At 42.4% G+C, this 23,976-nt stretch overlaps 2 protein-coding genes across 9 annotated transcripts in view; both read right to left on the bottom strand.

Annotated features, from left to right (window-relative positions):
• LOC121181616 (cGMP-inhibited 3',5'-cyclic phosphodiesterase A-like) overlaps positions 1-3,352 on the bottom strand; it is a 136,990-nt gene extending 133,638 nt beyond the window's left edge. For all 3 annotated transcript variants that reach the window (XM_041037597.1, XM_041037600.1, XM_041037598.1), the window contains exons 1-4: positions 2,741-3,352; positions 1,393-1,603; positions 464-571; positions 22-208 (exon numbers count right to left, since the gene is read on the bottom strand). In XM_041037597.1, the coding sequence (XP_040893531.1) occupies positions 22-208; positions 464-571; positions 1,393-1,603; positions 2,741-3,282 (1,048 nt within the window). In that variant the 5' untranslated portion in view covers positions 3,283-3,352. The remainder of the gene's footprint in view (positions 1-21; positions 209-463; positions 572-1,392; positions 1,604-2,740) is intronic.
• A 1,696-nt stretch (positions 3,353-5,048) lies between these two features.
• Positions 5,049-23,976, bottom strand: part of LOC121181769 (pleckstrin homology domain-containing family A member 5-like) — a 75,961-nt gene continuing 57,033 nt past the window's right edge. For 2 of the 6 annotated variants that reach the window (XM_041037910.1, XM_041037909.1), the window contains exons 10-25: positions 22,947-23,456; positions 20,808-21,288; positions 20,109-20,192; positions 14,283-14,345; positions 14,115-14,195; positions 13,343-13,492; positions 13,116-13,217; positions 12,095-12,253; positions 10,904-11,024; positions 9,869-9,984; positions 8,474-8,683; positions 8,178-8,339; positions 7,520-7,653; positions 6,924-7,066; positions 6,526-6,625; positions 5,049-6,171 (exon numbers count right to left, since the gene is read on the bottom strand). In XM_041037910.1, the coding sequence (XP_040893844.1) occupies positions 6,534-6,625; positions 6,924-7,066; positions 7,520-7,653; positions 8,178-8,339; positions 8,474-8,683; positions 9,869-9,984; positions 10,904-11,024; positions 12,095-12,253; positions 13,116-13,217; positions 13,343-13,492; positions 14,115-14,195; positions 14,283-14,345; positions 20,109-20,192; positions 20,808-21,288; positions 22,947-23,456 (2,608 nt within the window). In that variant the 3' untranslated portion in view covers positions 5,049-6,171; positions 6,526-6,533. Of the gene's footprint in view, positions 6,172-6,525; positions 6,626-6,923; positions 7,067-7,519; positions 7,654-8,177; positions 8,340-8,473; positions 8,684-9,868; positions 9,985-10,903; positions 11,025-11,538; positions 11,695-12,094; positions 12,254-13,115; positions 13,218-13,342; positions 13,493-14,114; positions 14,196-14,282; positions 14,346-14,722; positions 14,778-20,108; positions 20,193-20,807; positions 21,289-22,946; positions 23,457-23,976 lie in introns of those variants that run through there. The other 4 variants (XM_041037912.1, XM_041037907.1, XM_041037908.1 and 1 more) reach the window with 4 other exon arrangements.

Below are 23,976 nucleotides of genomic sequence, written 5' to 3'. Positions count from 1 at the left end.
GTGTGCCTGTTAGGTACGTACGTAGGGAGCACCTGCGTTTGTTCTTGAGTTTCTTCCTCTTGTTGAGCCCAGCCTTGGAGGGTGACTCCTCCTTGAGTTTGGCCTGGCTGGACATTTTAGAGGAGCTCTGCTGGCTGAAGTGACTGGGTACATGACGAGCCAGCCCTCCCTGGGAAGCAAAGCTGGCATTGCAGCCACCAACTACACACTGCAGCAGAGCACAAAAAAAGTAGAAAATATGGTATGTTTGACACATAATAAAAATGACGAGTTAAAGCCACTAACATTTTAGTGGTGCTGGTATATAAGCGCAGCAACTAAGATGATGGCTCCACTATATACTATAAACATTACCCATAAAAAGGAACAATAAAGGATTCCAATTACATTAATTAATCATAAGAATTTGGAAAAAAAAAAACACAGTTGCAGATGTACATCATGCCCGAGTTATTGGTTTTACCTTGAAGGGCTTATCTCCACTGTGGGTTAACATGTGTCTCTGGAGCCAACTCTGACTGGTGGATGGTGTGTTATACACCTTACAACCCTTCCACAGACAGACAAACACCTGAGGAATGCAGAGAGAGAAGAAGATAGGACACAGGGTTTATACAGGAGTAGTGGGACAAATAAAAAAAACAATACAGATTGTAAAAAAGTCGGGGGGGGGGGGGGGGGGGGGGGGGGGTGTAAATAGTAAAACAACAGTGAATAAGAGGGTTAATTGCCAAGACAGTTTGGGCAATGATTGTTCGACAGAAAGACAGAGAGCAAAATATCTCAATTTATATATTTAAAGTTGGCTTAAAACTTAAATTCTCTGGAGTATGTAGACTTTCTTGCATGTAACATACAGGTGGAAGAGGTCGGTCAAGAAAGACCAAATCTCCATGTGACCAGCACAGTTGATTGATTTTGTAAGACTTTTTGGACTGAATGAAACCTAATGTAGAGCACAAAAAAAATATATTTTTACTGTTCAAGTGACACAGACAAGTCTTGGCCTCTAAAACAAGGCCAAGTTTGTTCACGGGTTCAATGAAGGGTTGGTTCAAAAATGGTTTAATATTCATGTTTACCAAACTTTTGTACTTGTGATACATTCTAAGTTCGTGGTGACTTAATGGTGTTGTCAACTGAGTGGCATGTACACATCAATAAAACTTAAAGGGTCAGTTCATTCAAAATAAACCACTAGTGGTATTAAGCCATTCAGAAAATTCACTCTGTGAACTGTTTTCTAGCAAGTTGAACCAACCGCTCAATACTCAAAGGTTGCAGCAAATAGTTCTACTCTGTCTTGGGTGTCTATCAATGTAAAGCTAGAAGCAAAAACGCACATTTGCTTGCTAAGACATCAACACAAAGCTTGTCCAAAAGTCTACTAACCCCTCCTCTCTGTCCATCCACATGAATGCCCCTAATGTGCTCTGCCAGATCAGGACTGGAGTTGAAGCACTGTGGACAGAGGTCCCAGCAGCAGGCGTAAGCCACTGTCTTAGTCCCAGTGGAGCTGGCACTGCTCTGGCCGTTCATCATAGCAGGGGTGGAGCGTCCACTGGACACTGTGCTCTCCATCTCCATCAGGGTGCTGCTGATACTGAGAGTAAGGAGGGTGAGGGTGGGCAGAGAGAGAGAGAGAGCGGAAAGAGGAAGAATACAGCACCACAGTTATAAAACATGGGCACTAAGGCCATCAAGAATATCTTTATAGCTTGGATCAGGCTCTGCACAGCCGTGAAGAACAGGTGCAGATACCACTTGCCACATTACATAGTCACTATGCGTGAAAGCCTTCAGGCTGCAGCTGATTTTCCATGCATGCCACTTTAATCACTCATGCCAAATCAATTATATCATTGTATTCAATTCTCCTAGAACTATATTATTCATTTGCTGCGCTGTCAACATCACAAAAGAGCTCAAAAGGAAAAGTTTACTCATCCCTCATTCATCAGATAACAGTTTCTTTACCATTACCACTTCCAGTCCAGTGTTTTAGCCACCGTTTTATTAACGAGATCAGTGGAATTACCTTGTAATTAATTGTTACCTTGTAATGTAATTCCCCCACCAAGTTTAAAACCTCCCTCCCCTTAAAAATTGTTACTTCACCTGGATGTTTGACTTAAGTTTCTCTGTGCTCACCTTAAATATGAGTTTAAGGCTTGCACGTGAAACAACAAGATTCAATTATGACATAAGTAGTTTGGAAACCATTAATGATTCAATATGCGAGTCGCAGGAGGGTGATGGGGAAACCCGAAACCTCAAGCAAACAAATATTGAAAATGGGCTTTTCAGTGGAAGTAGAAAAAATTTTGTATCCAGCAGTGAAACTTCTGAAATTACTTGTACATACTTGTATACAGACACGTCTTTTTTTCAGTGAGGAAGAAGGAGTAGATGTACATCAATTTAAAAGGAGGTGCTCTCACTTTTGCGTGGGAGGACCATATCAGATGAAGATAATTATCCAAGGAGATAGGTCTAAGGACATGTCTGAACTACAACTAGCTAATGAGCAAATATGACAAGTTAAAATGAAAATGAATGAGGGGTGTGGGCTGATAACATAAACGAGTATACTGATTGACAGTTTGACCTATAAAAACTCACATTGTCCTGTGCTCGTTCAGAAATAGGATGGAAGTATTATTACCACCAGTAGCTACTGTAACGCGTTCGCACCCACCCAACACTGACCAAGCGTAACCTGTCATTTCCCCCTACCAACCTGTCCTCTGAGTCCATACGGCTCAACGGTTCACCATCCGAAGACGATATCTCCACACTCGGCCGTCTTTTGTCGCCCAGCTCTCCGCCTCCGCCGCTCGGTTTCTCACCGTCTTCACAAACTGTTTTGCTCTTTTCGCAGTCCATCCCCGAACACCGGCTGTCTTCGCCTGGTTCCTCTTTCGCTTCTTTCATCGTGTTATCGTTGGCAGGCTCGCTGTTACCGTCTCCGGAGCTTTGCTCTGACTCCGGCTTTTGCTCTGGTTCTTCAGTGGCGGCTGTCGCCTCCTGGTTGACCGTTACAGCACTGTCGTCTGTCACCGCCTCGCTCGCGGCCTTCTCAGCCGCTTCAGCGGGCTTCTCTTCGCCGGCCTCGGCGCCCACCTCTTCCATTTTCGGCTCTACGCTACCGCCCGGTTCCTCCGTTTCCGCTTCGATAAGGCCCTTTTCTTTTTCCTCGCCGTTGTCCCCGTTTGTCTCGACGGTCGGTGCATCATTCTCAGCACTCAGCGCGGGTTTTTCTTCTGTAGCCGCAGCGGCCATTTCAGCGGCGGACGTACCGTGGGACACTTTCGGTATTAAAATTTACTCGTGGCACCGTCAAATGCTTCACTGCAGAGGGAGGGCTGGGCCAAATCACACCGCCTGCTCCCTGATTGGTCAGAGGCGGCACGAGGAGGGCAAACTCTGACGTTGGTATTTAAACTTTCCATGTGTTCCTTCTTTTCCTTTAAATAGAGGAATCACTGTTTACTACAAGCAAAGGATCCCCAGTTAACGCCAGGAGAGCGGAGATCCTCCTTCAGGGACCACGCATTGTAACTATAGCTAAGTTTTAGGATCAAAGTTTATCTGCTGAGAATCTTGGAAAGTATAATCCAGGGCTTCATCCAGGGCTAGTAATTTTCCCAGTGCTCTAAGTTGGAAGACATCAATAATGATTTTCAAGAAATCAGTCAGGTCAGAAGAAATAAAAAGCAAATGGGAACTGAGAACATATTTTGTCATTAAGCACACTTACCATCCCAAGTAATATGTCACCATTAACCTGACCACATCTCAGAGGTCTATTTGAAGCAGGACGCTTCCATTCAGTCCCAGACTAGTAAAAATGTGTGTGATTTGGATGAGGTTGAGAATGAAATGCATTTTATATTTTACAGTCCATTTTATCATGATTTTCGAGTTAAACTTTTTCTGTAAATGTCTGCTGGGAATCCCAGTACTGCTTGATGTGTATATATAAAACATTTGATATAGCTCAGTTTTTGTTAATTGGTCACTGTCACTAGTTATAACAATAAACATTTTATGAAAGGTGGCTTATTAGAAAGTGGTACCATTCTCTTTTCTATTTTCTCCAACTTGGGCTTTGTGAATTTTCTGGGAAAGTTGAGGTGTCCACCACCACAAATGCTGTGTTTGAGGACACAGGCTTTGACCAATCTTGCAGCAGCAGAATGAACACAAGAGGGAGCCACAGTTCAATATTTTACCTGGCTGTCATTCATGCTAAAGGCCTCATTAGAGTAAATGGAATTATCGCACTCTCTGATGAAACTGATAATTTATACATTATTCAAGCATAAAACTTTAAATGTTCTCAAAATTCTCAAAAGGCCTGAATGTAGATTTCAAGGAAAATCAAAACTATTTCGCTTTTCACTGTCACAAATTGTTAATTCCTGACTGAGAGTGATGCTCAACTTGTTCAATCATTTTCATGTTCATGGAAAGTGCACGACAACCAAGGGCACGGAGTGATGGTAGCATCTTCTCTTTCAATATAGAGCAGTATATCTGTGAATTCATGATACCAGCAATGAAATTCAGCTCCCCGACACCAGCAGCACTCATGCAGCCCCACATAAGGACACTGCCCCCACCATGTTTCACTGTAGGCACCAAACATTTTTCTTTGTACTCCTCACCTTTGCAACACTATAGAGTTTTGAAGCCATCAGTTCCAAAAACATTTATCTAGGTCTCATCATGAGTATAGAGTCCCAGTCGTCTTCGTCTTTGTCAGCATAGCCCCCGGCAAATTCAGTTCCATCTTTGTTAATTTTTTGTATCTTTTGCTACAGTATTCTGACTGATAAGTAAAGCATTGCTTATCTTCTTGTAGCCTTCACCTTTCTTGTGTAAAGAAATTATTTTCTTTCTCAGGTCTTGTGACATTTCTCTTCCATGTGGTGCCATTGCTGACAGCATGAAATGGGAAGGGGTTTTCTTTGTTGTGTGCTCATTTTTGCTAGAATCTGCAAGACGGGTAAAAAAAAACACACACACACAACCACACATTAAGAATAGCAACATTTATTTAACATGATATAAAACAGATGGGATATGAACATTTGCAAATCAAATCTAGTATGTAACCATATGTTGGATACATCCTCCCATCCTCCTGTACCATGTACATTATATACACAGTAAACCTCTGATAATTACACTTTGTACACACACAAAAAAATTAATCCTGGATCCACAAACATCTTACTTTTATTGCTTTTTACATGTGCTAATCTTTTTTTTCTTTGTTTTTAATTCCAGGACATCAAACCAACATTTCATAAAATAGAACCAAAATCTGATTTTTTTTCCATTTCTCAGTTTAAATATATCTCTCAGCAATTAAAAAAAAAACAGTATCGAGGGACTTAAGCCAGAACATTCACATAAGTGTCGGCAACAATGCGACAGGGACTGCAGAAGATCCCATTTTTAAATAATTACAAACCAGAAACAGGAGAAATTACAAATAATCTTAGTCTGCAGCAATAAAGTGGCTCCTCCTTTCATTATAATGGAGGGATCTATATTTCTTACATACTTGTTTTTTCGCATCTACAAATGTTCTTTACAATAAATGGATAAATGTGAATGGTTGGCTGATGAAAAATGTCTGAAAAACAAATTGAATGAATTATAAAAGGCTTCAGTGAAATAAAATTATGTGAAAGCATGGTCTTGTAACCTTTTTGGACAGGTGAATTGAAAATGTTGCATGGCCAAAAGCAATTAATCACAAGCCCTTAGGCTTACAACAGAGCTCAGTCTATTTTCCTCGTTTATATACAGACATTGGCCCATATACAAACCTGATAAAACCATATAAATAATAAAATAAACTTAAAAAGCCTTGTAAAAACTGAAAACGTAACTGCAACAATAACGGTATCAAAGCTGTCTCAAAGCAACTGCAGAGAAATGTCTCAGAGAAAGTGATGTTGGTGGCATAGGAGCTTAAGACGTCACAGTGAGCATACAGAAGTCATAGGTTAAGACCCCAGAGGACAGAGTAGGCAGTTTCACTCTCTTTGGCCCGTGGCTTTGTGCTGATGTCCTTGGGAAAGTCTTCAGGGGTATCTTTAAACTTCTACTGCTGTTTCCTTCATGTGTAGGTTTTTACTGAGGCCAGAGCCTGTGCTGCAGAAAGGGAAAGTGAGAAAAAGTCAAATTATGCTCCAAAAATAACACTTGGCACTGGATAACTAGGATTCCCTATGTCCAATAACTCAAATCAATATTACAGTCTTCCTGGTTTTACCAGTAGGCAACAATAAATGCAGTGAGTAGCTACACAGACCACAAGAAATATCACAGAATGTGAACAAGTGGTGGAAACAGTTACAACAGTACAGAATACATACAAACACCCCCATAACTTTTCATGATTCCCTTAATTCTGACATGCCTTTTCTCCCCAGAGACAACAATGAAAATACTGAGAACACTTTAACATTGTGAGTATGGACAAAACAGATTGGTTGAGGCCCTTACTGGTGCTACTAGACACACATGAAGTGAGACCCGTCAGTGAGCTGAGGGGGTGTGTTAGGAGACTGTGGAAGGGGTGGGGAAGAGGACGACAGGCTTTTCACTGCAACGAAACAGAGCAACTTGATGAACACACACAGACACACACACACACACAAAATAACAAAAACAAACTGCATATGTAGCTGATGACTCGAATGGCCAAAAAACACAAATAATCACTGAAATCAATGAAATAATGAATAAAGTAATGAGACTAAAATGTTAAATGACCGAGCATGTGCAAAATGGAAGCAACTGCAGTTTGATAAACCACAACATAAGGTAAGAACAGGCTGCCACTAGCTTTTGTTCTATCACATGCACTCTTTTTTATCTATTCTTTCTCTCTAGGGATGTACCTGCTACCAGCTTGCTGCGTTTGGAGGCCTCCGCTGCCAGCTCGTAGGAGATATTAATCATCTTCTCTTTCTCCTGCACGTTAACCTCCTCTTCAGTCTCCTCCTCTGGGCTCAGGGCAATGCTAGGCAGCACATTTTGCATGCTAGGAGCACACACATAAAATGACTTGTATGGCTTCGGCATACAACTTCAATTCCAAACATACTTGCAGAATAAACACAATTACCTCAGGACAAACAAGCTATCTCTTTTAAATCAATTCAAGAAGAATGACATTTAGAATTAAATGCCACGGTGGCTGAGATATAAGAACATGGACTTTTCTGCACATCTAAGGCACTGATCTGCATGGAAAGAGCGTGCAGGCAGCGTGGCCCCTTTTGAGCCATCTATGGTTATGTCCTGCTATGACCCCAAACTTAGCCCTCAATTCTAGAAAGAATGTCATGCATGAAATCTGCAAGGAAATATCAGCACACACCTGCACAGATAGCCCTTTCACTAAAGCATCCATCCCTAGCATCAAAGACCCAAGCAGGCCTGTCCTTGATAATAAATAGTTACCTGTGACAATAGATCACAGTAGTGTGTTTACCTGTTTTTTGCTATGAGGGCTTTGATGCGGTCAACTTTTCTCTGCTTATCGGCCTCCTGCTCAGGGCTCAGAGCCTCCTCAGGGTCTGACTCTATGTAACGTTCAGGAATCAGCACTTTGTCAGGCACAGAAAGCTGAAGAAACACAACCAGAGAAGAAACACTTTATACAAATAAATGGATTACATTGTGCTTTACAAAAAAAAAGAGAGAGAAAAGACATGGATGCCAAAAGTGTAAACAATAAAAATATGCAGATATAAATTAGAAAATGATGTTCATAAACAAATAACAGATGATCATGATCATTATCATCGTCATCATATTCTACAGGAAAACTGTTCTACATTTTGTGTCTGTTAGAACTAAATGGAACATCACCGCAGGCTCTGTCCTCGAGTGAGAAACACTGAATATGAGACATTCTGCAGCATGCAGAGATCAGTCGGGAACTGTGAGGAGTTCACTGATGTAATCCAGAGAAAGGTCATGAACTTTTCTAAAACAGCAAGAAGCACCTTAAAATCAAGTTAACAGCTTGTAGGCATCCTATAAAAAAATGTTAGTCATCGTGTCATCCTCAGTTTGGCACTGGAAAAAAAATCCTGCAGTGTTTTGCAAGTTTACATATTGGTAGATTCTAAAAATGTAATAACAACCTCTCGGTCCACATTGAAGTGGTCAGCCTGCGAGGCTTCTTTGAGACGGGCGATCTCCTCAGCAGGTGTCTCCTGCTCCCTTACCACCTCCTGCTGCCTGAGAGAGGCCTCCAGCTCCTGAATGTCGCTGCTCATCACCTCATCTCTGCGTCTCATTTGGGACTATAAAAGACACAGAACAAACAAGACAAAGATGCAGAGAGTTACGATCATGTGACAGGATTCCAGGATTTGACTTCAACCTATTCGGAACTTCAGTGTTGCCTCAAATAATGTCTGTGTCAGTCATCCATTACCTGCATGCTGCGGTTTTCTTTAGTGAGTGAGTGAAAGCGAGAGGGTGTGTTCTCCTGGTTGCTGCCCCGGATGCTGAGACCTTTCTTCTTCTCCCTCAGGGCACCCTGCTGGTGGCGACGGATCCTCTCCAGCTGCTCCTCCACACTCATCCTGGGCCGACCACTCTCCACAGTGCACAGCTGCTGCTCCACTGCGCTGCGTGGACGCTCCTGTTACCACAGACCACCACCACACCACAGACACGCATGCTTAATAATAATAGCAGCATCAGTCAATGACAGGACACAAATGCCACCGTGGTAAATTTATACTATGCAGAGCCACTGTTTGGGCGTGGAGCTATGTGGCATCATAGTCTGGTTGGGTCAGATCTCATGATGCAGCATTTGGAGTGAATACTAGGTACAGAACAGAGTCTAAACTTGAGCAAGCAGAATAATCGCATTTTCTCTGCCCATACTGCATGTACTGGAAAAACGTTTTGCTTCTTTAAACCAAGTTAATGGCCAATACTGACATAATAACAACAGTAATGATGGTGAAATGGCTCTTTAATGTTCACTCTCCTAGAACCAAACTGAGCAGAAGTGCAAAAGCTTATGGAAACAACCTGACTGCTTTGCACTCACACACTCCTGCTGGCACACATGGGTGCACTCAGAGAGGCTGGGGACCTGTTAATGCCTGAGCAGGAGAGGCTGATGGTGTGAAGTGAACTGAGGAGAAGTTGTTCACTGTCAGGTTTGAGCCACGCCGGAGTGGCTGGCAGATCTGGATTCAGGCCCAGTGCCCAAGGAAGTAGTCTCCCCTGTCCATATTGTTCAAGAGGCTGGTATCCAAGGGCCTATGCTGAACTCTACAGGCCTGTGACACACACTCTATGCGTGGACTATATGTCCTCCAGGGAGGACTATGTGTGCATGTATGCATTGCGTTTCGTTTGATTTTATTTATAATGTATGTCCATCTTTTTTCCTACACAGACATACAGACACACTAAAAACAGGACACACCCTACAGTGTGGTGGACTAATGACATGGTTACTATATTTAACTTGATAGTGTTTGAGGCTGGAAACAGTATAAACCAGGCTTGGCATCTATTTTATGACAGCCTGGTTTTGAGAGCATGAGTCACACCCTGGCCACGTGATGAGCGGTCTCTTAAGAGAGGGGACTCAGCAGTTCAAGAAAATGAAGTGGTTGCCAGTTCTCTCTTGCACACAGGATGATCGCAAACAAGAAAAGTAGAGCAAAAGACATTTGTTAATAATTAATATTATTTGTTTTGCTACTGCTTAGAGACAAAAAATGTCTGTTTTTTTTCATATTTTAGAGCTTGTTCTGCACAACTGATGGCAATATCAGTCCCGTCTAATGTCCCCGGGACTCACCGTCCTAGGGTCAGGCTTCTTGCTCTTCCTTAAAGTGACATATGAAGCTATGGAGGACGACTCAGGCACCGGAGATTTGGTTCTGGGTGGGACGATGCCAACAGGATAGGACATCCCTAACAAGAGACAAAAGGTCAGTAAGCCACCTGGTTTAATACAACACATTTATTTCACTGAGGAGTACACTATATTTTAGGTAAGATTTATATGAACTGAGTTTGCATTATTTTATAATACAGGCTGTACATGTTATACCAGACAAATCTTAGTGGATAATTATACATATTTAAGCTGAGTTTTTTCATCAACTTGGCAATTAACTCTGTTGAATTAAATCTGTGAGACCCTGAAGTTTAACCCTGGAGATATAAAATCTGACATCTACTACGCTCTACCAACAATCACAGCATTTCCAGCAGTGTTTGCAGGCAGCATCAGCTACTTGCTACTATTGATTGTGTGGTGATGTGGAACAAGAGTGGGGCCACAGTGTAATCATTCAGCTTCAGAACACCTGGATTATGCTGTGCAAGCTGTTTTGTGTTTTTTTTTAATACCAATTTGCTCTTTAGGTAATTCTAATCCATCTTGTCACACAGAATGTATAGTAGCATAAAGTCTAAGCAAACTCAAGCATTATCCCAGCACTGACACACCTTTCAACGTAGTAAAAAGAAAAGAACTGAGCGGTGTGGTGATTTACACAGTGTAAATTAAATCCAAGCAAATGCCTGTGCACATGCCACTGAATCCATGGTAATAATTGGCTGACATGAGAGTTACATTGTGATATACTGACCTAACTTGTGCCTTTGGAGAAAAGCCTGACCTTGTGTTTATGCTTTGTGTCAAAGTGAGGCCTGTGTAAAAGCCCTTCTGTGCTAGAATCAATTTTAATAGGTCACACAATATAATGTCATATGGTGATTTTTCTTTGTTAGTGTATGTTTTCTAATTAATTGGGCTTCACTGGAAAAATGCATAGTTATCAGAAACTGGTGTCACATTAACTGGTCTTGTTTTACTGTAATGTACCTTTGTTTCCAGAATGTTCTCTATCAGACGGATGTTCACTTCTGTCCTCTCCATTGCTCTCGTCCACTTCGGCTACTGTGGTGAGCTCTGGTTCACTCTTATACAGCCTGTAGTCTGGACCCTGCAGATGAGCAACATAAAAATCATAAACACGTATGCAGAACAGTGGTGATTTAGTTATGGAGAGTCTGGTTCCAAACTGAGATTTCCAACACTGGAAAACAGACATATTTTCTCTGACAGACTGACTTCAAAGACAGTGGAAAATTGACTTTTTCAACAAAATGATGCTTTTGCAGACAGGGCAATCTTAAGAAAAAAAAAAAAAAAATCACCATAAAACAGAACTGCAACTTTTCAACACACAGGAACAGACACAGAAAAGGAAAGTAATGTAATGAAATTCAAAAAAGGGAAAAAAAAACACACAAACAAGGCTTCATCCAACTACCTGAAAAAAAGATGAAGGAGGTATGGCATCAAGTAAATAAAGGGATTTGAACCGACAAAAAACAACCGAAAAGATGTGAGATGTCCATCAAAATCAAACAGAAAACCATCACAGCGAGCAATGGCGTGTGATGACACAGCTGAGGGCAGGCTCAACCATGAGGTCGGTGGGTCAACAAGCTTACGCTGTGTGTGCCGTTCCTGTGATTGGCCTTCCTGTCCTCCGGCCTGTGGAGTGATGAAGGGCGCACTCCAGCATGAGAGGGTAAAGAGGGCACAGTAGGGGGGTTGGGCTCGTAGGACTGGGGTAGGGGTGGCCGTGGGGGTACTGAGTCCTCCTCCTGGGGATTATACAGGGCATGACAGGACAGGAAGCAAGGTGACACATGGTGCCACCAAGCACGCTCAGGGCAACCACCATCTGGTACTGAGCAGTTCTGGCCCGTAGAATAGGCAAACCAGCTGATCAGCCAGAGAGAGAGAGAGAGAGAGCTCCACACGCTGTAAAAGCATGACTTACACATCCACTCAAATATCACCACTCATACTGCCCATGAGCAAGGATGGCACTTTGAGCCCTCAGCTTAAGCTGATCATCTTATACACAACTGCAGGAGATCTGGGTAAATTATCTGTGCCTATTAATGGATTGTGAAAAACATATACAAGAAGAGAAAGGAAACAAATCCTCAATAGTTTGCGATTTATTTACTGTTTGGTCTCTGTTTAGCGGTGCCTCACCTCGTTTTTGTGCTTACTGAAGTTGGTCTTGGACCCATAGAAACCCACCCCATCAACAGCATTTCTCTGAGCTTTGTGTTTATTGAGGGCCTCCATCACATCCTGAATCCTCCACAGCTCTTTCTGGATGCGGACGTGCTGCTGGCTGGGAGGCTCTGTCTGGGTGTGTACCGAAAACACAAACAACAGATGTTTACAAATCACCAAACATTACCTGGAGCTTAACCTCGAACTCTGAGTTCTGGGGATGATGATGCAAGAGAGAGTGTAAGAGACAGAGAAATATGAAAGAGATAGGAGTGTGCAATAGTGAGAGGGGTGATTATGTGTCCGCTAAGGTGTGCATTCAGTGCAGACACTGATCTGCTCTAGCTCCTACTGTCTGTGAGAAATATTAGCATCAGGATAGGAACAGCAAAGAGGAGAGATGAGAAAAGGGCTATAGTTATAGTGGGATGAGATGGAGGGAGAACAGATGAGCAAGAGAAAAGGACATGTCATTATCTCCTCCTTACTGATGACAGGTTTGAGTGTGTGTGTGTGTGCAGGACACTTAAGAAGAGGATGTCCAGACTCCCTGCTGGTCCTCTGACTTCTCTACTCTGAATTAGCATTGGCTCTGACTCAGGCTTAACCAGTTAGAGCACTTTCTCTCTGTCTCTACACCTCTCCCATGATGAAGGACGAGATAAAAGACAGACTTAATTAAGAGGTGCTCTATCATCGCTACGGTCATCAATCACTCACTATGTTGCTTTGATTCCTCAGTTACCTCCCTCCACACTCACCTAAGGGCACTGAAGCAAAGAAATCTTCTTTACTTTTTCCCCAAAGTCAAAAAAAGTGTCTACAAAAAGGATCACTGGGTGTTCAAGGGAATCTGCCACATTTTCAGCTTTCTTTGAAGCTCTGCAGTATAGGTACCCCAACCAAAGCCTGAATATTATGCCATGCCAGTGTTAGACAGCAGGAGTGGTGCAAGATTAAAGTAGTACAGCTTCCGTCTGAAGAATTATCCTACCTGAGGGCTTCCCAGTGCTTCGAGCTGATCCAGCAGGTTGTTTTTAGCCAGAGTCACATCTCCTTCCAGCTTGTCATATTCCCTCCACGACCGCTCCAACTCCTGGTTTGGGAGAGACGCACTTTGTGAATGACAATGTTAGAAAAACTCTCATCTTAATAGCACTCCTGAAGAAAGCGACCTTCAGTGTCCAGCACCGGCGTGTGTGAATGTACTGTGTGACTCACAGCAGAGACTCTGGACAGCTCTCTGCAGGTGCTGAGAAGGCCGCTCTGCAGTAAGTCTCTCTGCTGGATGACACTCTGCATGGCAGCCGGGTTATCAGACCCCATCTCTATCTCCTGGCTGGCTGACAGCAGCGCTGTCTCCAGAGTGTGCTGAAGGAACACACAACATATCAAGTACACATGCAGCATGAGTATGTAATTTGTCACCGTAACCTTCAACATCAGCAAACTTTAGTAGTCTTAACAAACTTTTCTAGTCCATGATCTTGTTTTTTGCTCCCAAACTTCTTGCCAGGTAGTAAATAATAAAGTATGGCTGCATATGGCTTATTTTCTTCACTAGTAAAACTGTGTTAAATACTGTGTATTATTTTTTTTGTGATTAAGTGATTGTTTAATCTAAAAAATATCAAAAACAATGACCATCTCTGCCCATCGGCCCATCTACGGGTCCAGAGTATAGTTTTCAGCTGATTATTTTGTCTTATCGACCGTCCAAAAACTCAGATATTTAACCTCCATCAATATGAAACGCAACAAATAAGCAAAAAACTATAGGCAAGCTATAGTTAAGTATTATTACAAGACTTATCAGATTTTTCTCTCTTTTCCAGCGTTGTGAATATAAACATAACTCAAGTTTCTCATAATTTAAACTGGGTGTAAACTGTGCATTCTTTTTTGTTTATTGTCTTTCAATGTGGCACCAAAACCTCGTAAGCAGTGTTTTGTGTGAGAAGATAAAGATGACAGATGTGCAGCGGTTAGTCACCTTCTCTCTGTAGAGCTGCTGAAGTTTGTCCTCCTGTGTCCTCACCACTTTATCCTGCTCACACAACCTGCTAAGTTTGGTCTGAAAAGAAAAGAATAAAGAGTTGTGACCCACTAGAGACAGTTGAATGGAGCATCATGCCATGCGAGAGTGCAACACTGAACTTACATCAGTGTCCAACTCTTCTGGCATACATGTATAGGGATGTTCTCTGTAGTCTTCTGGACTCAACTGTGAAGAAAGACAGAACATAAGACAGAGACACCAAATATGCACATGCAGAGAATCTGGAGATCTAATGCAGTGTCATGACAAGGCTCTCTCTCACTGAGCCACAGAATTAGTCCTTGAGTAGAAACTCGCATTTCACTGAATCAGTCTAAGTTAGCAAACCAACAATGGGAGAGCAGCCAGTCTAAACAGTCTCCTCTGATGATTCTGGTGCCTCATGTTACATCACCCACAGTCGTTTGCCTCCATCAGCACAACACAGTGGTTTCACTGGAAATGCAAGGGCAAGGCATGTAAAACAATCTTGCTTACCGAACTCTAGAGTCAGCGCATAAGCTGTATCCACCAACTGTGCTTTATCCAGCACATGCTCTGCAGCTAATTGGTCCAAGGACTCTGCCTGTCTCACAGCTGTGGTCAACTGAGTGTGTGCTGCAGTGAGTCAAAGTGCAATATTACTTCAAGATTATCCCAGAATAACAAACTAACCACAAATCTCCTTAGGACGTTTTAACACACAGAACCTCATTATGATGGCAACAATTACAAACAGATATTCAGTTACTCTAAACAAGGCTAAAATAGAGTCAGCAAATTAGTGTACAGTGAAATGCAGGCAGTTTGAGGATGTTGCTAATATTACTGTACCACAGTTAACATATTAATACTATTAATACACCTACATTCATGTAGTATAAAACCAAGAAAAGAAAAAGGTCATCCTTCCTTTCTCTTGTATTCATGTCACTCATCTTCTTCTTTAAAAATAAATAGATAAAACAACAGCTAAAAACAGAGCAAATGATTTCAACTGCATTGGATCCCATGTTTTCAAGTAATGCATTCATCACATAATACTTCATCATTCACCCACTCTTCCACATCTAAAAATACAAGTGCAGTCCACAAATATTAGGACGTTAACATATTTGTGTTGTTTTGTGTTTGTTCTCACATTGGATATGAAATTACATAATGACTGTAAGGTTTTAGTGCCAACTTTCAGATTTAAACTACATTCTTGGTTAGTTGAAAAATGAACACACATTTGAAAAATAATCATATCAGCCCATGGCAGTTAATCTACAGCCTACAAACATCAGCAGACACTTAGTATTTTCCTTCGTGATGCTCTGTCGAAACTGAACTGGACCCATATTCCCTTCTTGCTTGTTATGGGTCTTTTTACTTTTCTTCAGCAACTGATCATATCACAAATCAGATCACACACCTTTTGGCCCTTGATAACATTGGTTACTTTGTCGTATCGTATGTTTAGGTTTGTTATCCTGAGCTTTAAAAGAAGAACCTCTATGCTAGGATTTGGCACTTAAACTTCGTTGACATCATTTAATTTCAAAGCCAATGTCCCGGCCGACAGAGTCAAAACAACAAAAAATGTCTCACTGTCAAAATACTTTCAGACTCCACTATATAGCAAAGCTCCACACTCACACCTGCACTCTTTCACACACATTTTTCTTAACACCTTTTTCCTCAGCTGAACCACACAGTACAGTTAAAGCAGGTGGGACCTAAGAACCACATGGCATTCCACACAGAACATGCAGACACTTCCACAGCTCAGAGAGCTTCACTGTGGTGTCGTGTGCCGTGGACTACAAGTGACATAGGGAAGAAGAGGAGGAGGGAGACAAGACTTCTGGCAGCTGAACAGGTGGGAATGCAGCTGTTGCTGGGCTGGTATGCCAATGAATGGGTAATGGAGTGAAGGTGGGTGGGAGCAGTCTTCAGCGGCACTTTTACTCTTCAGCAGGCGGTTACAAAAGTGGCGTGTCATAGCCAACGTCACACACAAGCCAGCCCTCTTTACCCTTTCCATCAACAGAATGACAAGAGGGCGGTGAGAGGGGAGAGGACTGAAGACAAGTAACACCTTCAGAACGTTTACTTAGGGAACATGTCTTCATCTTCATCAGTGCCCCACTGGCCATATAAGGTATAGAGTCTATTCAACGCTTGAAGCTCAAGTGTGTCCAGTCTTAAACCACTTACATCCACTAAAACAATGTCTGACAGACTGGAACATGATTTTAAAAAAGAAAGCAGACTCTAAATGAACTGCAAACAGAGTATTGAGTTGGGTATCTGTTTTAGAAGAGTGGAATAATAACGCATCCTAAGTGCAGACACTGAATGTCAATAAACTTAACTGTACATAAATTACAGCATAAAAACAATCCCCAGCAGGCTTTAAATTGAGCATGTCTTTTTTCACAGATATATTAAGTATTTGGAAATGAACTGTGCTGACATGTGACCAGTCTGGCAAAGCTGAATTAAGTTACGCTAATTAGAATCCCCCAGCCAAGTCCAGGTGGCTAATGAGAGGGAACACATTCTGCAAAGTACTATGAAAAATCACACACTGGCCTTCACTGGTTAGGGAACTAGACAAAGCTAAATGAGTAAAGACTACAGACTTTGCTACCTAAATGATCTGGGTGTGACCACAGCTTTAACAATTGATTTAGGACGGTCCCACAGCTTGTTGAATATTTAACACATGGCAACCTCTAGAATAAACTGCATCCAGCTCCCACACATAAACCTGAGAGTGAGGAAGGGATTTAACTGAACAGTGAAGCACACACATCCAACTACTCTTTTACAAGTCATGCCCATATTTGGCATGACTTCTCATTATAAGAGAAGAACAGTCAAAAGCAATGGATGAGGAGGTGCTGGCGATACAAACGATACAGGGAGACCGGTCTCAAGATGCCATGGGGACTTGGACAATCGAAGGAGGAGCATTGCAAAACAGACCAAAAGAACAACAGTGACTGGTGAGGATGAGGCGGAGCAAAGCCTTTGGCTGGCCTTACTTGCTGGTAAAGTTGAGGCCTTGGGGCAGAGTTCTCAATCAAAGTGTGAGTCATGACGATTAAAGGGTCATTTTCCTTCATCTAGTCCAGTATGGAGAGGAGCGATATAGCAAGTGTCAGTTTACAGCAGTGCTTCACTTCAGAGAGAACACCCACAATGTCGTTACACCTCACTTGCGCTCTCACAAAAAGTAGACTCAAACATAAACATGTGCATCCACAGCGGACAGGGATGGATACAGCAATGAGAAGCAATAAGAAATGCTCACAAACAGGATCAGGAAGACACTGTAGTGCAAAAGTCCAAGACGTGAACTTACTAGCAGCAGAAAGCTCCGGTTAAACCTTGATGTTTTATAATGGTGAAAATATAGCAAGAACTATTGTTGCAATGTGTGTCACAGTAGATGGTAAATGTTAATCCTCATCCCTTCACTTTTGATTTTGGTTACACAAATCTGACACCAGTTCATTTCACTATGAAATTATCTTCTCTAGAATTATTATAAGAAACATGTTATTGTGCCTCTGTGTACTAACAGTGCAGTTTTGTAATTGCTCAAATTCTCAAAGCACATCAGAGCAATAAAAAAGCACAAAAGACTGAAGTTAAAAATTCCTTTGTAGGCACAACCGTTCAATAATATGACACATGCTTCTCTATTTGTACTTTATATGGAAGATACAGACCACCCACACCTCCCAACTATACAGAACAGAGTGATATTCGGATATTCAGTTAGTATAGCTGACAGTGAGTTTAGGGTATGTACTCAAACTAATGAATGAAAGAACATGCCCATCAGGGGACAGGCGCTGCAGACAAGCTTAGGCTGTAAATGCTGTGATAAATTTTAAATTATATTACATAAGAATTAATATAATAATAGCAAAGCATTAAATGAGTTCAGTTCATGACAGAAGGAGACAGGGCCATGCATTCATGCATTACCCCACCTGATTGTCCAAAAACATGAGGTTCCTTTGGAGGTGATGGGAGAGAATGTCATTCTAGCGTCAGCAGCAAAAAAAAGGAGAGAAAAGAAAAGGCAACAGGAGAGTGAGACAAGAGAAAAGGAAGTCATGTTTTCTTTCTCACACTCAAAAAAATTAGGTCAGGTACCAGATGTGCTATGAAAGGTGAACTAATGAGTGTAATATTGGACTAGAGCTCCAAATTGCCATGTACAGTCTTGCAGAGTCTTGCAGGAAAAACACCATGAAAGCAGTCAGCCAAGGTTCGAAAAAAAAAAAAAAATCAGCTACATCATTTAAACGCTCTGCGAGTATCCTGTTTCTAACCCTCTACTGCTACATAAGGTAAGGCATCTATCTTTAACTCTACTGGTCTGAGGAGCCCTCAAATAATGTAGAAATTGTAGAACAGTAGTTTAAAAAAAACAAAACAAAACAAGAAAAACAAACAGTGCAAAACTGATTACAACCCCTAATCACGCAAACTCAACCATTCTCCACCTCTAGCCCAGTTGACCTACATCAGTAATGGTCAAATCTGTAGTCTGTCGTCTTAGAAGAGACTTAAAATGCAAAAATCCTGAATTAACCTTTACATTTGCCAGTGGTCTTAACCTCCTTAGCCGGTCACTCTTTAAGCTCGCCAATGGCTTTAAGCTTCATTTCCGGCTAACATCTGTCTGGACTCTTCATGGAAGTAAAATGACTCAGTCAACTGCTTGCCCTGTTGAAATGGCCCAAATGTGATGATCTCATCAACTGCAGACTGTAGTCAGATCCTAGTTTTAAAATATATCTATTTATGTCTCCAGACATTTCACACATTTGGGCGAAAGCTGACTTCTAAAGTAGCTGATCCCTAAATATGATGAACAGACAATGTCAAACCAAAGCACAGCCCCTTACAGAGAAAATGCCTACTGTAGCGCCTTTCTCCTTAAATCATCCATGTGTGAAAAAAAAAATCCTCTGGATCAAGATGGATAATGGAAGTGGGTAAAGATGGCATACACACCACACGCTAACACACACGCCTGCAGAGGCATCTCTGGGGGCCTGACCTTTGGGTTGTCGCCATCCATGTTTAGTTGCATAAGCTGTGCTACAGTGTGCTCCCGGATACTGTTTAGCTCTGCCTGCTGCCGCCGCAGCTTTATCAGCAGCAGAGTCAGTTCCTCAGGCTGCAAGGGAGGGAGGGAGGGAGGGACACACAGCCACAATGAAACAGGGACACACCGAAGGGGGAGCGGGAAAGGGAAGGAGAGAACACACCAGGACAGGAGATTTAGAGGTATCCGGCTCCCAATAGATGAAGAGTTGCTATATCCAGGTACTGAGTTTTCATGCAGCTCAGGACCATGAGATTATCCAAGGTGCTATCGCTGCCAGCAGCATGCAGATTCGACAGGTCCACTCAAGACAGGAGGACAGTTGAGCATTTATAATAGAATCCAATTTGCACTTTACCAGCTCCACGAGGACGTAGCACTGTGTACGGCTTTGACATAAATTCCTGATCTGGCTTAGAGAGTTGTGAGTGACAGGGTTTTTAAGTCTCCACTGATATGAAGCAAGTCTAAGGAGCTCCTGAAGTGAACATACCCTAAATCCTACGACTTGGAACATACATTTGAGTTCTGCCTAAATCTATGTCTGAAGATTCTGTCACAATGTCTTCCTGGATGGAAAGGAAGGACATAAAGAGGAAGACGGAGTGGGTAGGGCAGGAGATGTTATGAAAATAACCTTGTCTGTCAAAAAAGTCCAATTAAACCCAAATGAAAAAGTGCGTAGAACCCAAGCGTGAAATTACTGGTAGTACAGAAGTGCATTAGAGAAATTCATAAACGCATCTTCACTGAGAAGCACATTGACTCAAACCTGAGCAATTAGAAGCCAGTGATGGACACAGGAGGGGACGACTTGGATGACAACTTACTGTTTTGCCTTGAAGAGACTGGGCAGTGATAGTCTGGACTGGGATCCCTGCAGGCATAGACCTTCTATCAGGTGGGTAGGCATACTACAGGACACAGTAAAACAAAAACACCCGTCAGTTACACCACAGACAGCTTTAAATAATCATTCATAGCCGAAGGATTCAACCAAATACAAAGAAACATGTTGTACATATGCCAAAGTACAGAGATATACATCTCAGATTTCTGTCACAACAAACACAGAGAAGAAGAATTGCATTTTTTTTGTGCTGCACTGAAATGAATTGAGCGTGAATGCATGGATTTATTCTTGACATTTTGGAAAAGTATATATAACAAAATAGGCTCAAACACTCTAAAAGCTAGTAAGTGGACCTTTGAGAGTCAATTTCTTTCTTGAGACATTAATGTTACGTACCAAAACTGACATTTACAAAAATCTTCAGCAACATTTTTCTTTCTTTTGAGTGTCTGGATAATCAAAGGTACACATTGTTAACAGTTTTTAGAAGGGCAATTTCTTCAGTAGAAAGTAGCTGTAACATAACCATCACCTCCATTGTAATGGCAGAAATCTATTTCTCATATCTGAGCAAATAAAAAGATAACCAGATACCACTAAAAGTAAGTGATAAATAAGTTTTTTTTTGTTATGTTGCTGAATCATGCCTTCAGCTTTTGTGTGTGTCTTCACTGACCTTGTTGAGTTGAGACCTGTGCCGTCTGTCAATGCTCATGTCTCTTCTGTAGATGGGGGAGGAAACCTCAGAATGAGCATTGTTCACGTTGTAGGATCGCATCGGAGAGTAGCCGCCGTACATGGAGAGGGAGCCGTGGGAGGGTGAGGGGGGGATGGAGTGGCTCGGTGCGGCATGCTCTGACAGGTTGATCATGGTTTTGGGACTGGCCATATTGCTGTAGAGCCCTGGCTGCCTGCTGTAGGCCTGCCTTTGCTGCCATTCATACAACTGCCACATGGTGTCATCGCGCATGGAGCGTCGCTTGTCCATCGGTGAGGGACCCAGGGCTTGGTCGTACAATGATGGCGACATACTGCAGATGCTGTCCCGCTGTGCGATGCTATTCCTGGGCATACTGCGGTAGCCATCTCCATAATGAGGCATATAGGGTACCCGATGGCTTGGCATGTTTCTAGGCAGAGTCTGGTATGATGTGATGCTGGGGAGAAAGAAAAAACTATTAGATTTCATTGACTTGATTCATACAGACATTATTTTTTAACTGGTGTTTGGTGAAAGTCAAACAAACAAATCAGTAATTACGGTAATATGAATACTTACTTAATAATTAATAACAAAAGTGAGTAGCAGAGAAAAAGAAATGACATCTGAATAAAACCAAACAAAGAAATTATAACTTACTAGCTACATCACTCATCCAAGCAATGTCATGTTATGAAATAGCAAATCAGTAAAACTTTTTGATTAGCCTGTCTGTAGTTGCAAAACATCCCCAGTCTGGTCTTCTACAGAGATTCAAATTGGATCCTTCCCCCTGCTCTGGATGTGTCTGAACAGCACAACACAACAATCATGTTGACTGCAGTATGTTTTAACAGTAGGTTGCAGCATGTTTGAATCTGTTTTCTATGTGTTACCATGTGTCTCTTTAGTAGATAGAGAGAAGCAAGATCCCCCCCCCAGGACAAATTAGACCTTTCCTGTGACAACAAAGCTTCGAAAAGCTCCACTTCCACAGTGAGTTCAAAGTCAGTGCAGCTGGCATCGAGAGAGCCTCCTATTAAGACTCCCTGACAGATCCTGGCTCGATAGCTCACTGGTCTGTAAAACCCAGTAGTATTACAAAAAAAAAAAAAAAAAATCCTTGGAAACTAAACATCATTCTGGAGGACATGCATGTAATGACAAACAGAGCCTACTGTTGAATGGAGAGAGAATGGAGAGGCCTTTGTTGTGGTTTTATCCATGATAACCTTCTTAAATTCATGCATTGAACAAAGCAGGTGTATGTCCAATTCTTAAAATCAGCTTACTTAGGGAGTGAGTGGGGAAAAAGAGGCGAGGCAGTGTCAAACATGAGTACAAGCTGGGCAGCCAGATGGAGACAGACAGACGGACAGGCAGGCAGACGGACAGACACTGGGAGAGAGCAAGTTTAATCTCAACTCCCACGGCAGGCAGTAACTCTGGCTAACAGCTCTGCTCAGCTATTGTTTATCCCCAGGTATACTTACTGTGGACACTTAATAGTGTTATGTCAAAGAATTTAAATCATGGTGAGGTGTGTGTGTGAGTCCTCTGGCTTTAAACAACACAGCTTTAGAAAGAAATGGGACTAAGAAGCTTTGGAAAATCTGAGTCTGCATATGTAGAGTATGTGGGCACTCAGATGCTTAAGGAGAATCCCTCCTGTCTCAAGATGCAGGTGAATCAGCAGTTCTCGATTATACTAAGTTTAGCCAAGTTCCACTTCTTGGTGAAGTAGGACAAAATTGGACTCTTCTGCAATAACCTAAAAACAACTTGTGCTGGCATATTATCTCCTTGTGCAGCGCACAGGCAGACGGGTGACAAATTAAAGGAAAAACCTGAAGATGAGTGGAGAAACAGGATAACAATGCCCCCATCCACAGGGCACAAAGAGCCACTTAATGGTTTTAGGAGTATGAAAAGGATGTGAATCATAAGCTATGGGGGATTTTGGACTGATGCGTTACCACCATTGATAAAACACCAAATGAGGGAATATCTTTTGGAAGAATGAAGTTGATCCCTCCAGTAGTCAAGGTGCACTGGAGCTGCTCTGAACATGAATATTTCTTTAAACCTGCAAAAGGCCATATTATCAAAACCAACCTCCGGGTGTCATCGTCCTGGTTACGTCCTCTTTGTGTGCGAACCCACTGCTCCAGTTGCTGCATGGAGCTGGTCCTGCTTAGGTTGCGGTCTGGCTCATGGGTGGGACTTCGCTGAGGAGGGACTCTAGTCCCATCAGCTGGACACTGTTCACCAGATCCATTAACCTGGGGGCTACGGTGTGGCCCATCCACCTCAGTTGGAGTCTGTGGCGAGGTGACGTTAGCTTTGACGGCTGCTGCCTGGGCGGGCAGCAGTTTGATGCTGTTGATCTTGGTGAGTGGACGTTCACGTTCTGCCCCGTCCTTCTGGAAGCCGTAGCGCTCGGCATCTCGCTGCTTCCTCTCTTCTTCTGCCATACTGGAGGAGACTGCAGCTGCAGTGCGCTCAAGATCAGCCTCACGGTTGCGTTCGTTGTTCTGGATTTCAGGCTGTGTGAGTGGTGGCTTGTGGTTAGCCACATGGTTGATCTCTTGTGGTCCACACTGCTCCACTTTTAGCCGGTCCAACCTGAACAAGACAACGAAAAGGCCTGAGTATGATGAAAAGAACAATCTAAGTCCATGTGTTATCCAAAAGCAATCAAGACACATTAGATCACCTGGGCAGTGATGGGGAAATGGCAACTACATTAGATGACATTAGCAGCTTTTTTTTGTGACATAAATTGCCGGTAAAAGGTGTTTCAGACAATATATCAAGTGTGGACAAAATATCCTGTCGAGCTAATGCACTAGCTTTGTGAAAGCTTATAATGGGGGGAGTTCTGAAATAAAAAGTAAGTGCAAAGAAAATGGGTGGAGGTGCACAATGTCTCTTCCAGCTGCCAGAGGAGGCCAGGCGTGTAAAAGTAAATCAGATATCCCCAATAAAACACATCTCAAAGGTGGTGCTCAGACCCCAGTAATCCATTTGCAGTTCCCCTCTAACGCCTCTCTAGAAGACCTATCTGCAGCTCTGTGGTCTTTAGGGAGGTCTCAGGAGGTAATAGACACCACTGCTCCTTGGCCTTAGACAGACTCAAGGTCAC

This window comes from Toxotes jaculatrix, chromosome 5 (genome assembly GCF_017976425.1).
Source record: "Toxotes jaculatrix isolate fToxJac2 chromosome 5, fToxJac2.pri, whole genome shotgun sequence".
In the NCBI taxonomy this organism is placed as follows: domain Eukaryota; kingdom Metazoa; phylum Chordata; class Actinopteri; family Toxotidae; genus Toxotes; species Toxotes jaculatrix.
This window is presented reverse-complemented; position numbering and strand designations above follow the sequence as displayed.